Raw genomic sequence first — 15659 nt, 5'->3', positions numbered from 1 at the left:
CATTGGGTTAAAAGATGGGAGCACCCAACGTACTTGGGGATTTTGGTAAAAAACACCTGTGCCAATTGGCGGTTTACAATTTTGTAACAGGGCATATACAATGCTTCCGGGTGCAGGCAAGGTAGCAGGCTGGTTCCAATGTTGGGGATGATTCTCAGCCTACCTTTTTTTTAATTTGTACTTTTGAGTTGCACTCTGCACCTTCTACTAGGGGTGCCATTGATCACTGAATGGGCTGATTGCATTGGTAAATATGATTGTTTCCTGTTTGTGCCACCTTCAAAGAGATTTTATCATTAGAGATTAAATAACTGCTTTCTGTTACTCTCTGGCACTGCTGTATAACAAATTACATTCAAAGTTTTGGACTTTGTTATAGTAAGCAATACTGGGCAATTATTTATTACAAAACCGTGAAAAGAGATTTCTTTCAGCTTTTCCGATACATAGGCTTGTAATGTGTTTTGCCATAATTATCTCTACCCATAGTGTCCTGTTAAATTTAAAGGCACATAAGTAGGGTGTGGTGCAAAGAAAACCCCTGCTTGGCAGGTAGTTGTATAAATATAAAAGTGAGCTCCATATTCCTTGTTTCTGAGAAGAAAATGCTTTAGGGGCACCAACAGTGACAGATTTTATAAGGATGCACTAATGAAACAGATATATATGGTGAAGTCTACCTCATTTGGAACAATCAATTGTACCCATGATGTAAATCTATTAGGGCTAAACTCCACAGGAGATTTTGTAGGATGGTGTTGGATCAAAAAACTCAAATGTAGTCACATGGGTCAAAATATAAAGGTACTAATAAAAAAAATCTCAATATTCAAAGTTCAATATTCTGTACTGTTTGAAATAATCAAGTTATTCCTCAGTATTTCACTCTCAGCAACCTGTCAGTCTCCATGCTGAGGTCTGGGTCAGTTTATGATTGACAGGTATGTCTAATATGTCTTTTAGGGGGTGCTCCCTTTCCTAGCAGATGTTCTAGAGCTAACTTAAATAACCAACTCAAGCACAAACAAAAGCTAACAAAATAACTGGCTCTAGCACACACCTTGAATGCAGAGAAACAGGATTTCCATCTGAGCCAGTTATTTTAAAAGAGTGAGCTCTAATACATGTTCTAGGCCAGGGGTCCCCAACCTTTCTTACTTGTGACCCACAATCAAATGTAAAAAGACTTGGAGAGCAACACAAGCATCATAAAAATTAATGGAGGTGCCAAATATGGGCTAAGATTGGCTATTAGGTAGCCTCTATGCACACTATCAGCATACTCACCAAAACTTGCCACCAAGTCAGAAATTCAACAATAACTACCTGGTTTGGGGACACTGAAAGCAACATCCATGGGGTTGGTGAGCAACTGGTTGGGAATCACTGTTCTAGGCAGAAAATGCAACCCCTCCCCCAAAGGATGTTTTACAACTTACTATCTATCAAAACCTGACTTCACCTACTGCATAGCTAAAGATTGCCGTTGAAGAGTAACTTTATTTTGTAAATGGTACAGAATTTTTAATTGACTATATTTAATATCTAATTATTATATTCTTTCTAATTTCCATGTGATGAAGCTTATATTAAATTCCAATTTTTATGATAGATCCCCTTTAATGTCCACAACTAAAAACACACAATACCTAGGGGCACATTTACTAATCCACGAACGTCCGAAAAGCGGCCGAATGCGTTTTTTTCGTAATGATCAGTACTTTGCGACTTTTTCGAGCTCTCAATACGAAAGTTGCGACAATTCGCGAAAGTTATAATGGCAATGAAAAAGTCGCGACAATTCACGAAAGTCATAATGGCAATGAAAAAGTCGCGACAATTTACAGAAAAGTCGTAACGGCGACGAAAAAATCACAAAAAATACGAAAAAGTCTCAAAATGTTCGTTTTCCAATCCGAATTTTTCTCATTTGGATTCGTGGATTAGTAAATCTGCCCCCTAGAGTTCATCTTTCAGTGCGTAAGAATGGATCAAGAACAAAAAGATGAATATCCTGCAGTCATTGAGGGTTTTGGCTAGGTGTAAATAACCATGTTTACCACTATAAAGTTTTCCCCCAGAATACCAGTATCATTTGGAGTGCATGCTAGTGTCTACTGAAGTTATGTCCTGCAGTTATCCATAGGATAGAAGTATTTTATCTGCTGGGATTGATACAATGCATGATTTACTGAGTTTGTTGTGAGTATCCACTTACAGAGGCATAGTTATTAAAAATTAGTTTTCCATTTGATACCTTTTTTAACACACACTAATTAGCTGTGAATCATTTTTACCCTTTAATAAATAAGCCCCAAAGTAGATTTGACAGTTTGCCCCAGCAACTAAAAAAAAAAACTAAATTAAAAACTGCAGTCTCATTAGGCAAATAAAGACTTGCACGACTTCCTAGAAAAGTGGTAATTTCCTTTCACGGTACAGTAACTTTGTAAGGACACTGTTACGAGTGCCGGGAGACAGGCGCATGCTCTTTCCACAGGCGCGCCAGTCCCCGTACTCATCTTGCATGCCAAATGTCTGTGCATGTTCTTGCTCTCCGTATGCATGTGCAGTAGTTTTGACACCACGTCTGCGGGCGCCCTGTTGTCACTTTGTTGTCAAATTCAAACTTAAATAGTGCGCTTGTTTGTTTTCATTGCTCAAGCTGGCTCTGGGTATCCAGACCTTAGCTAAGTCTTGTCTTTGATTGTTCCACTAGCAGGTTGCATCAAAAGCCACTACTACACCAAGTGAATAATGCTAGAATAGTGCTAATTCTGAACACACTGATACTAATTCTGAACACTGATGCTCCAGGAGTGACACCATCTCCACTCTGTAAATGTTACTAGAAACTTTTGAACCGTAACCCCCTCCACAAAAAAACCCATGGTCACTAGATAGCATACGTGCTGGTACATCACGTGCAACTGCGATAGATGCAGTTAAGCACACAGAAGCTTACACTGAAATTCTAGGGACAATGCTGCATTGTGGAGGAAAAGTATACTATGTCTTTAAAAACAAAGAGATCTTCTACAAGCATCCACAAGCTTGACTCCTCCTAAGTCTCTGTATAACTGTCCTGCATGATTGTTGGTAAGACTAGTAGGGAAATCTTTACTGTTCACAGAAACATAGATGCTTGGACATGTTTCATGCAAACATTTAGGGTCCAATAATCTCTTCATTTAGGTGAGTCAGTGCAATATCCCTAGCAATGAATCAAGAGTTTTATTATTCTTACTTTTCTATAGCAACTAAATATAATTGTGCATTGGTCGACATAAGTTATACACTGGAGCAAAGCTGCACCTGCATTTACTATCCACAGGGGTACCTGAGCCCAGACTGATATGACCCAGAAAAAGGTCTATTCTTCACGTAAAGAGCTACAAGAGGGGGCAGCAATAATCTTGAATCTATTTCAATGTCCCCATGATAATGGTATGGCATGCATTCCCTGAAAATGAACATTTCCTATTTTTGTGCAGAAGAGGAAACTAAAGACTATGCAATTCCAACCAGTTCATTCTAAACATTACACATTGTTTTCTCTCCTTTCAAACCTGGTAAGGAAAAAACTATTTGGCCACTGAATAACACCTCTCTAGGCTTCCTGGCCTTATTAATAAAAACACTGGGCATTATCTCCGCTCCATGAAAATGAGCATAATCAAGCACCTTGCTAAATGCCAGTACCAATGTTAATTACATTTAAGAATGTGCACATGATTTTGCCATTTACACTTTCATAAATAAGTCTTACAGATACAGCATTTGCAGTCCCCAATAGTTTCTCTGGACGACCAAGATGGTTAGAATTTCTAAAATCGATTCCTAGGGGTAATTTGATCTGGGATTCACATAATTTCTTATAGCCAGCACTGCATCTGTATTCTCACAGAATCCCACAGGAAAAGCTCTTAATCCAAAGCAATGAAAAATGGAAAATACAATGTGGATGAAATCTGTAAAATCTAAGAAACACATTGCGCTTTTATACTGCATGGGCTATAAAACCCCAGAGGGTAAGCTTCAGCCTCTAGAGTACTCTATTTAAATTAACATTTTAGATGTGGTACTGTTTTACTATTAAAGAAAAAGGAAATAATTTGTAATAATTTTGAATTACTTGATTATAATGTGAGATGGCCTTTCCATAATTCAAAGCTTTCTTGATAAAAGGTTGATAAATATGGTATCCCATATCTTTACTAGCACTTATTACCAGAGAACATTACTCAGGGGGGCACTTACATCTAACCCCAGGTTGTGTCTGCAAGCAGTGGATTTACCCCAATACATTAGAAAAACCTATAAAGCTGTTTATTATTTAGATATTGTTTATGCAAGGAGAGTAATCATCCTCCACTGCTAAGACTCCCTGGTCCCTATATAAGAAGCATGGACCAAGGCCCTGAATGACCTTGCCACGACTGGAAAAAAGGAAATTTCCATGTACAGTGGCTTGCAAAAGTATCCGGCCCCCTTGAACTTTTCCACATTTTGTCACATTACAGCCACAAACATGAATCAATTTTATTGGAATTCCACGTGAAAGACCAATACAAAGTGGTGTACACGTGAGAAGTGGAACCAAAATCATACATGATTCCAAACATTTTTTACAAATAAATAACTGCAAAGTGGGGTGTGCCTAATTATTCAGCCCCATTTGGTCTGAGTGCAGTCAGTTCCCCATAGACATTGCCTGATGAGTGCTAATGACTAAATAGAGTGCACCTGTGTGTAATCTAATGTCAGTACAAATACAGCTGCTCTGTGACGGCCTCAGAGGTTGTCTAAGAGAATATTGGGAGCAACAACACCATGAAGTCCAAAGAACACACCAGACAGGTCAGGGATAAAGTTATTGAGAAATTTAAAGCAGGCTTAGGCTACAAAAAGATTTCCAAAGCCTTGAACATCCCACGGAGCACTGTTCAAGCGATCATTCAGAAATGGAAGGAGTATGGCACAACTGTAAACCTACCAAGACAAGGCCGTCCACCTAAACTCACAGGCCGAACAAGGAGAGCGCTGATCAGAAATGCAGCCAAGAGGCCCATGGTGACTCTGGGGGAGCTGCAGAGATCTACAGCTCAGGTGGGGGAATCTGTCCATAGGACAACTATTAGTCGTGCACTGCACAAAGTTGGCCTTTATGGAAGAGTGGCAAGAAGAAAGCCATTGTTAACAGAAAACCATAAGAAGTCCCGTTTGCAGTTTGCCACAAGCCATGTGGGGGACACAGCAAACATGTGGAAGAAGGTGCTCTGGTCAGATGAGACCAAAATGGAACTTTTTGGCCAAAATGCAAAACGCTATGTGTGGCGGAAAACTAACACTGCACATCACTCTGAACACACCATCCCCACTGTCAAATATGGTGGTGGCAGCATCATGCTCTGGGGGTGCTTCTCTTCAGCAGGGACAGGGAAGCTGGTCAGAGTTGATGGGAAGATGGATGGAGCCAAATACAGGGCAATCTTGGAAGAAAACCTCTTGGAGTCTGCAAAAGACTTGAGACTGGGGCGGAGGTTCACCTTCCAGCAGGACAACGACCCTAAACATAAAGCCAGGGCAACAATGGAATGGTTTAAAACAAAACATATCCATGTGTTAGAATGGCCCAGTCAAAGTCCAGATCTAAATCCAATCGAGAATCTGTGGCAGATCTGAAAACTGCTGTTCACAAACGCTGTCCATCTAATCTGACTGAGCTGGAGCTGTTTTGCAAAGAAGAATGGGCAAGGATTTCAGTCTCTAGATGTGCAAAGCTGGTAGAGACATACCCTAAAAGACTGGCAGCTGTAATTGCAGCAAAAGGGGGTACTACAAAGTATTGACTCAGGGGGCTGAATAATTACGCACACCCCACTTTGCAGTTATTTATTTATAAAAAATGTTTGGAATCATGTATGATTTTCCTTCCACTTCACCACTTTGTATTGGTCTTTCACGTGGAATTCCAATAAAATTGATTCATGTTTGTGGCTGTAATGTGACAAAATGTGGAAAAGTTCAAGGGGGCCGAATACTTTTGCAAGCCACTGTAATTTACAAATTAGATTTATATTATTTTTTTGACCAATGCAACAACATCTAAGTTGCAGGATGTTTTTTGTTGATCCAACTCCAGTCTACAAAATCTCTGGTGTAGTTTAAGCTCTATGGGTTACAAAATTTTAACAAGTATACATATCATCAACAGTTGGAAGGGTTTGGCATATGTAGGGTAATGCTATATTTATTACCCTAGACAAATTCTGTTGTGATTACTTTATAAATTTAAAAAGATTTTATGTTTCATCATGCTGTTTCTGCAACACTGTGGAATACTGTACAGCATTATGAAGCTTTATACATACTTAACAGTAAGAGCAGTTACCAAAATTTCTGATCCTAGTTTGCAAATGAGAAACTTAGCAATCACTGTTCCACAAATAAATCAACAGACAGGCTTGCAAGGAATATTTCCAAAAAACACCATCATAAATGTCATGATGACAGTACCAATAACAGCGGACAGAGATATGGACTGAAGGTGGTAACAGGAGAGCTCTGAAACTTTGGAACAGTTGTAGGAAAATAAAATGACCTGCCATGATTATTTTTATCTTGTTAGCTCGTGTCACATGCTGAATATCAGTTCAGCCCTTAAACTTGCTAAGGTAAATAGCCTCAAAATGTACACTGTTGTTTTTACTATGGCCAAACTATGCTTTATTTCAGTGGAGATTTATGTTTTAAAGCGTAAAGTAATTGCAAGATGAAACTATCATCTGGTCTGAAAGCAGCTATACTAGCCTCAGACATGGAATAGAATATGGGTGTCACTGTTTTGAAGTTTAAAAGTGCACAAAAGGGGAGGTCCATGACATAGTAGGGGCAGGGTAATGATAAAAGTGGTTGAACTATGTTGTCACAAATGACACGTGGAGGATTGGGGAAGAAGAAATAGGATGATGATGGGTAAGGTTCTTGGCGGATTGGTGGCTTAAAGGAGAAGGAAAGGCCAAGTCACTTGGGGGTGCCAAAATGTTAGGCACCCCCAAGTGACTTTAATCGCTTACCTTGTACCCGGACTGGTGCCCGTTAGGAGAAAACCACACCAGCCCGGGGTACCTGTTGCAAGGACTTCCTTTTTCCATGTTTCTTCTGTCGGCAAAATCCCTGGTCCGGCGCATGTGCAGTAGAGTGAAAAGCCGACTTCTTTGTTAAAGTTCGTCTTTTCACTCTACTGCGCAAGCCTCGAAGTAGGACAAGGAAGCGCTCGCTACAGGTACCCCGGGCTGGTGCAGTTCTCTCCAAACAGGGGCACCAGCCCGGGGTACAAGGTAAGCAATTAAAGTCACTTGGGGGTGCCTAACATTTTGGCACCCCCAAGTGACTTAGCCTTTCCTTCTCCTTTAAGGGGGCAGGCAACCCTACCTATACACAGAAATAAACAAAACTAACAATAGGGTGTAGTGAAGTGCAGGTTAGAAAAAACACCTTGCATTCGACCCTAACCCACAAAATGTTGCTATTTTAATCCAAACCCTGTGGGTCAACCCACACATTACTAGTTGTGCGCTACCCAACACAAGGCAGGGACAGTGTGAGTTGTTACAGAGGGATTTGCTCACTGCTACATGAGACAAAGATTTAACCTCTTGTATTGGTTGTTTTTTTTCTATGGAATCTAAAGGTTCGTTGATTACACTCATTTATTGTACATCGCTGCAGAACATGCTGGAGCTTTATAAATGTGTGTTAAAATCCACAACACTACAACAGTTCTAACTAGACTAAAGCTGCAAATGTAAAGTAAATCTAATTGGTTGTAATGAGTCATAGGACTGGGACGAACTGTGGCTAAAAATAAAGTAATTTAAAGGAGAAAGTTTCAGACAGTATGTCATTGGAGTACTCCAACATAAGAAATTAAACAAATAAGAAAAATATATAGCACAGAGCTCTGGAATAGTATTGTCCAAAAGAGTATATATGCTATATTTCTGTTGGTTCTACCAGTAACTAATCATTATGCCACTCTATAAAGGGTTACCACATACACATTATGCACTCTACAAAAGGGTTTTGCTTGTAATAAGCAATAATTATCGATCAAACAAAGGTTCTGTTGTAGTTAAATAAAATTATGTGATAAGAAAAAATGTGGATAAGGAACTGATTTTTTTAACTCTTTATTTTCCCATTGTTGTTTTAAGTGACATCACATGAAAAGTAGCTAGTCTTGGCCAATTACACATTGGGCAGATTTATTATGTGGTGTAAAAAACACCAACAACATCCCTTAAAATACAGTGTATACAGAGTGACTTCCTCAGGAACTTACTAAAATAACGTTAAATAGCATAAAATAATGAAATCAAATCTGAAGTTTAGACAGCGTAAAATAGAACACACCTTTCATACAGTTTTTTGGCAAATTTCATTTTACACATGATAATAAATAGGTTTTATTGTGTCACACAGAGTTTACATTGATATCATTAAAGTAAGGAAAGAAAAAGAAATAAGGCAATAACTAAGACAAAAAAGGTTTCTATTAGAAGGAATAGAGAAAAGAGGGGAATAAAATTACTTAGGGCTAGTGATGAGCGAATCTGTTCCGTTTTGCCGAAAAATTCGCGAATCTTTAAAAAGATCCGCGAAACGGCGAAAAATTCGCGAAACGGCGAAAATGTCGTGCGACAAAAAAAATTTGTCGCCCGCGGCTATTATTTTGTCGCGCGGCTATTGTTTCGTCGCCCGCAGCTATTATTTTGTCGCGCGGCTATTGTTTCGTCGGCTGCGGCTATTATTTTGGCACGCGGCTATTTTTTCGTCGCCCGCGGCTATTATTTCGTCGCCTGCGGCTATTGTTTTGTCGCCCGCGGCTATTATTTTGTCACGCGGCTATTGTTTCGTCGCCCGCGGCTATTATTTCGTCGCGCGGCTATTATTTCGTCGCGCGGCTATTCTTTTGACGCCCGCGACAATTCTTTTTTTACGCCCGTGACAATTCTTTTTTTACGCCCGCGACAATTTTTGGACGTGCGGCGAATTTTTTCATCCGTTTCGCGAAACAATCCGCCAATGGCGAAACGCGGAAATTCGCCACGAATCCATGCCTGGTGAAACATTTCGCCCATCACTACTTAGGGCCAATCCTTGGGAAAAACAAACATATATCATATACATAATAAATCCATGGCATCAGTGCAAAATATCCTCTAGTGTCCAAAAAGGCCTAGGCTACATGCATGGGGTATTAAGATTTTTTAATGGACTGAAATAAAGAAATATTTTTTAAGCTAAGCAATGGTGCATAATTATAAAAGAGGGGAATAAACTTGAGCCCAGGGGGATTAGTATAATCATTTATTGTAACTGGTATGAATCATGGCTCTTCAATTTTACAATGTTCACCTGGTTACTCCTATGATGCTCACTAATTTCTTTCTTTCTATTTGAGCGCTGTGTAATAGGCACAGACAGGCATTCAAAAGGCCCTGGCATTTCAAGTACACAGAGGTCCAAACAGCCCCCCATCAGCCTATTCAATAATGACTAGCATCTTACTGCAGCCTCTCTGGAATTTGCCAGTTAGAGGCTGATACACAGAACTCTATTTTTGGAAACTATTTAGAGCTGTTCTCTTTGTGCAGTGACTAATGCATATTTTTTAACCCCTTAATTCTTTTTAGGGGAGGTTCAAGCTTATTTTACACATGTCAACTCCTCCAGTTCTACAACAGTTATGCAACTTTGAACTCCTCCCCCAGCCCTACTGTTACCTTAAGCCAGGGGTGCCCAAAATGTAGATTGCGGTCTACCAGAAGATCACTTTAAAGTTTCTGGTAGACCTTGAGGTTGAATGCAGTGGGAAGACATCCCACCACTTCTTTTTTCCCCTCAGCATACTGGAGCTTTTGAGTGCGACTGCTCAAGTCATCTGTCTTTGTAGTTTCATCCCAGTATAGAAGATTGTCCCCACCGGGCCGCTGTATATATTTGTTCCCACAATATATGTTTTTGTGTGCAGTCTAGAAAGTGGGCAATGAAAAAGAGAAGTACAGGTATAGGACCCATTATCCAGAATGCTCGGGACCAAGGGTATTCTGGATAAGGGGTCTTTCCGTAATTTGGATCTCCATACCTTAAGTCTACTAAAAAATCAATAAAACATTTATTAAACCCAATAGTATTATTTTGAATCCAACAAGGATTATAACTTAGTTGGGATCAAGTACAAGGTACTGTTTTATTTTTACAGAGAAAAAGGAAATCAATTTTAAAAATCTGAATTATTTGATTTTAATGGAGTCTATGGGAGACAGGCTTTCCGTAATTCAGAGCTTTCTGGATATCGGGTTTCCGGATAACGGATCCCATACCTGTAATAACTACAACAATCCTTTCACATTAAACTTGAAGTTATGTGAATAATGTTATGCGGACATTAAATGTGAATATGGCGCTCCATTTATATATTGCTAAGTGTATTTGTTAAACATCGATTGATACTTTTTCTTGCTTATTGCACCAAATGATAGAAATTGCACTATTTTAACTGTGGTAGATCCTATGACGTAGGTCACAAGGCAAGAGTAGATCACGGGGTGACAAAGTCTGGGCACCCCTGCCTAAGTCATTCACCTGAGCTTGCAAGTGTTTACGCATTTAGTGATGTCAGTGAGCTTGTGTGCATGTGCAGCAAGCAGCCAGCGTCTTCAGAAAAGTGTGTGTTTGCATGTACTGTGATGTCACTTTCAGTTGTGGCAATCTGTGCTGATGGCATTTCCAGGCTTTGCTGAAAAAATATCAGTTCGCGCAACACATTTACCCCAGATGTGCCCCTCCCCTGGATTGACATCTCTGTTATTTACCAATAGAAATAATATAGCTTGTGGCACAATATATATTTTTCTCGTTTTGTTCTCTTTCTCCCGGTGGAGTACTCCAGTGAATTTTAGTGATTAAAGGATGAAGAATGCCTTATTTGTTAAGGAGTAGGAGAACACTTGATTTTGGGACTTATTTTTTTTTATTGGAGAATGTGCCACTTTGGAGAAAATAAATAATGTTCCACAGGCCAGTCTAAAACCTAGGAGACCTGCAGGTTTACCCACATGTCATTCAGTTTGGGTTGGTGCTACACTCTTTTAGAAGGCCCCATGCTGTTGGCATGTTGAATTTTGTCCACGGCCCCACGCTGCTGGTGGGCTGAATTTGTCCATCTCCTATTATTCACCATTGCTTATTTATATACTCACATCTACCTACCCTGCCCCCTCTGGTAACATGGGTACGTTTGGGTTGGCGGACGGCAGGTTAAGGTCAGGCCAAGTTTTTTTTTTTTGTATCCTATTTTAAAGGGATTGTGGTGACCTGCATAAATTCTTTGTTTGGGGATAAAAACTCAAAAACTACATGTGATCTACAGCAGCCAGGGATCTACAAATGGACAGATTCCAAGTGGGGATGCAGTGAGCTGTAATTCAAGCAGCAGCTGGAAAAAAGACAATTTGTACTTAGCACTGGAAGTTGCTCTTTACATCTCAACATCTCCCTAGGGACTGTAAGTCTAAAATATGTTACAGCAAAGAGCTGTTAAGTAAATTGGCTAAATAGTTGGAATAGCTCTTTTAAAAATAAAGAACAAGAGACGTGGAACTCCACAGATAATTAATCTGAAGCCACTGTTATAAATAAACTGTTAATCATATACATTCTTTTTTAACTTTTTTCCATATTTAAATGGCATTCAGTTACACATAAATATACACACTGATTTATGAAGTTATCTGCCTAATCAAGTGTTTTTAGTGACATAATTGTCAGTTTTTGACACATGCTAACATTAAATGTACTATTAATATTTTTTATTAATAAAGCATGTTTCTTAAACCTGTGTCTCTTCAGATATTGCTGAACTATTTCCCTTCCAAGCATCAACATGAAAGCCACCATCTGTTATTCAGATGCAGGGAATCATAGTTCAGTGACACCTGAAAACCACAGGCTGATAATAAATGCACTATAGAATGAGGTTGGCAGCTTTGGCGTGGCGATTTGTGAAGACGAGAACAGCTTTTGCGTGGCAATACGGTCCTTTGGTGCACTGGTGGTAACTATGATCAAACTGTAGGCCTGAGGGCCAAGTGATCACCTCAAGTGAACATATCAGTAAAAGATCAGCTTTTCTGGTGACTCCGCCAAATGACCAGATCTGTACATGTATGGCCGCCTTAACACCAGTTGGTCATAATATGCTGCCTGCTTTGCTCACTTTGTCCTCAATATTCCTATTCTGAACCAGAACAAGAAATACCTGCACATAAATATAATAATTATTGTTATAGATAGCCATGTGGGTATCCCTTCTAGTATGTCCTGTCTGGATTCAGCAAGAAAACAGATTTTAGCTGTACACAGCCTAAAATCAATATGCTTAAAAAAAACCCAGTGTGTCAGTAATAAATGTCACCTAATCAATTCATCAACAGCAAATTAAATTTGCATCTCCCTGCGAGATTAGACAGTGAACCTTCCACAAAAAGAGATATTAAAGTACAGAAATTGAGAAATAAGATATACTTATGGATATGAGAAATGTAAGAAAAAATTCCTTTACTAGGGCAAAATTCAACATGCCTGTATGTGTTTGGAATGTGGAGGAAACTGGAGCACCCAGAGGGGTCCCACATGTGGCCTTATATACCCACACCCATCCCCTCTCCATGTGGACAGGATATGTCTGAAGATGTCACCAAAGGTGTTGGAATATGTGCAGTGATATCACCAGGGGGCAAAGAAGCTAAAAAAACAAAATCACAGACCACCCCCCAAAAGAAACCTGCACATGTCCTTGACTGTAATACCAATTCCACCTCACTAATACATTTTGTTATTGGCAGTTATTTAACTTTTTTCATTTTTTTTTTTACATTGTATGGATTCTTTCTAAAGAATCTAAACCACTGTGTGGCTGCTAGGAGGTTCACCGACTCTAGTAACCAAATGAAGGATGAACATGAGAATGCTTGATCCAAAAAACTAGCAGTAATAGCAATAAAAACATCTCACAATCATTCTGCTTTCTGGCAGCTAGGGCAACTGACCCTAGCAACCCAAATGGATAGCATTTAAAGTTTCAGTTGAGGGAAAGGCAGAAGTAAAAGGGGAAATAACAAACACATGCACCAAAATGAATAGGAAATGAAGACTAAATGCTGCACAAAAAAAATCTGTTAGTAGAGGAAGAATATATTCACATCTGCAAGAAACCAAATCTCCTGGAAATACCTTTTCCTTAATATTGGGATCACTGCATGTAAAACAAGCATGGTGATCCATCATGACTGTATTGGTCAGTTATTTTCTGGTACCCCACAGTTATTTCAACCTTTCCCTCTTCTTTAAGGTAATCCTAATTTACTACTAATGTAACATACTTTCTCTTAAAAAAATGTAAGGTAATTTTTTTCCAAACCCTTGCTGCCATTAACAACTCAACAGTGGGCACAGCAGTGCTGACTTAATGGAAACCTTTTCTTCTATTATCCAAGTATCTTTTTAATAGTGTTTTCAGCCATTTGGACTAGTAACTCCCAAAGGGCCCTGTTAATTAGCTCAAAAAATGCAATTAAAAAAGAATGGCACGCAGCATTGGAACAGACCAGCAACCAATGCAACACTGAATAGAATTTCTCAGTAAACTGACAAAAGCCACAATCAACATCTTGGAATTTTCCCAGTATCTTTTTCTCTACTCCATATGTCACTATTTTGTCAAAAAATATCCTGAAACGAGTGCAGTGTCTGAACTTACTTTTCACAGAATGAAAAGGGGAAGATGAGACGTACAGGTATTTTCATTTAATTTGCCCTGTTCCTGAAGTGGGGACTTTATTATCATACCACCTGGCAGCAATGATTCCTATTATTTGTAGAGGTTTGCTATGTTTTGTAGAAGAGGTTGACAGATGTATGTTGCTTATCAAAATATTGTCATTTCTAATCCAGTTTTCCAAGGAACAAAAGCACAAATGTAAACCATATGTAGACAATTGGCTATTTGGCCTGGATACAGAGGAATTTTAAGGCCACTTGTATTCTTTAAAAACCTCTGAGCGGCATCCAATAGTTTTTAAAGTGACAAACTGTTCAACAGCAGCAGTGAAGGAAAGGCCATTAACCTCAGCTATGATCCTATAGCAATCCACATAAATCTCTGTGAAGGTAATAGGAACAAATGTGGAAATTATCCTGGCGTCTCATCATAAACTAGCATATCATTTTACATAGAATTGAACAAATTTTATATGGCAGCAGAAAAACAATGCACGGTCTAAGTAACTATGCGCTATCAATTCTATTCTGCTAAAAGTCACTCTGGATCAGAATACAATATTGATAATTCCATAAATTAACAGGACAGAATCAGCATTACATAGGCATGCACCGAATCGTTAACATTTGTATTTGGCCGAATACCAAACCTGCCAAATACAAAACTGAATCCAAACCCTAATCTGGATATTAAAATCCCCAAAACTGTGTCACCTAAAATACAATGTTGCAATGAATAGGCTTAATGTCACATAAAGGGTTTTGGATTGAGTTCAGCTAAACACTTAAGGTTTGTCTGAATCAAAATCAGTCAAAAATTGCTGGGATTTGGGCAAATCCCAATCTGAATCAATTCTGTGCATCCCTAGGATTCCAGTCCCACTATGCACTATCACACGACACACAACTAAGTTTACAAAATTCACAGCTCTAGTGCACCTAACAACACATATAGCGTTACCTTGTCTGGTAAAAGATACAAGCTGCCAGAAAACTGGAAAGAGGGAAAGCAGATAAGCACAGTTAATAAGTAGATATCAATAATTCTAAGGAGAAGAAAAAGCCTGCCACTGAGCTTATACTATATATATACTGTATGTATATATATCTATATATTTGCCAACTCCCACACTATAAGCAGTGTTTTTTTCCTACACTAATGCCAATTGCTTGTGCCAAACGTGCTGTAAAGTGTCACAAGAGCCCAGTAAGCCATGTAAGGCACAGTGAACACTTACTGATTTTCTCTTCGTCTCTAGAGAATGGGAAGCAGCAGAGCTGGCCCATGGCACCTCACTTGTCCTGTTAATCCTCACAGGCAGCTGATTATTGCAGAACGCTGCGGCTTTACTCTCAGGGAGACAGACAAGGGAGGAGAGGCTGAGGAGAAAGGATGGTGAGAGGAAGAGGCTCCTCCTCCCTATCCTGTGGCTCCAGCCTTTGCTTTAGGACTGACAACGGCGAGGAGTCATATGAGGCACTTTGTTCTTGCTTGGAATTATTTATTGCTGTACAATTTATCATTTGTAAACACAAACGTGATTTATGATTTTCACATATATATGATTACATACGCTTCCTTTTCTTACTAAAGTATGCTGTCTCCCAGTTACTAGGTTTCAAGCTATTATTATTACTATTGTGCATGTAAATTATGCTATAATTGGGGCAGGAAGCTATATTCTTAATCATATTATGCACTTCAATATTAATGAGCATGTTTTATCTTATCAAAGGGTGCTTAATATATTTTGGTTCTGAGAAGTATTCTCAGAACCAGATTTCCAGACCAGATTTCCTCAAACTGAACT

General features: G+C 39.1%; 1 protein-coding gene across 2 annotated transcripts in view; it reads right to left on the bottom strand.

Annotated features, from left to right (window-relative positions):
- akap7.2 (A-kinase anchoring protein 7 gene 2) overlaps positions 1-15237 on the bottom strand; it is a 48474-nt gene extending 33237 nt beyond the window's left edge. The window contains exon 1 of one of the 2 annotated variants that reach the window (XR_004222625.1): positions 15087-15232. Coding sequence is in view for 1 of the 2 variants with exons in the window: in NM_001376416.1 (NP_001363345.1) it covers positions 15087-15135 (49 nt within the window). In the remaining variant the exon portion in view is untranslated. 2 annotated transcript variants of the gene reach the window in all.
- Between the last annotated feature and the right edge of the window lie 422 nt (positions 15238-15659).

Source organism: Xenopus tropicalis, chromosome 5 (genome assembly GCF_000004195.4).
Source record: "Xenopus tropicalis strain Nigerian chromosome 5, UCB_Xtro_10.0, whole genome shotgun sequence".
Lineage (NCBI taxonomy): Eukaryota > Metazoa > Chordata > Amphibia > Anura > Pipidae > Xenopus > Xenopus tropicalis.
Note: the sequence above shows the minus strand (reverse complement) of the source record. Positions and strands in the feature narration are given on the sequence as shown.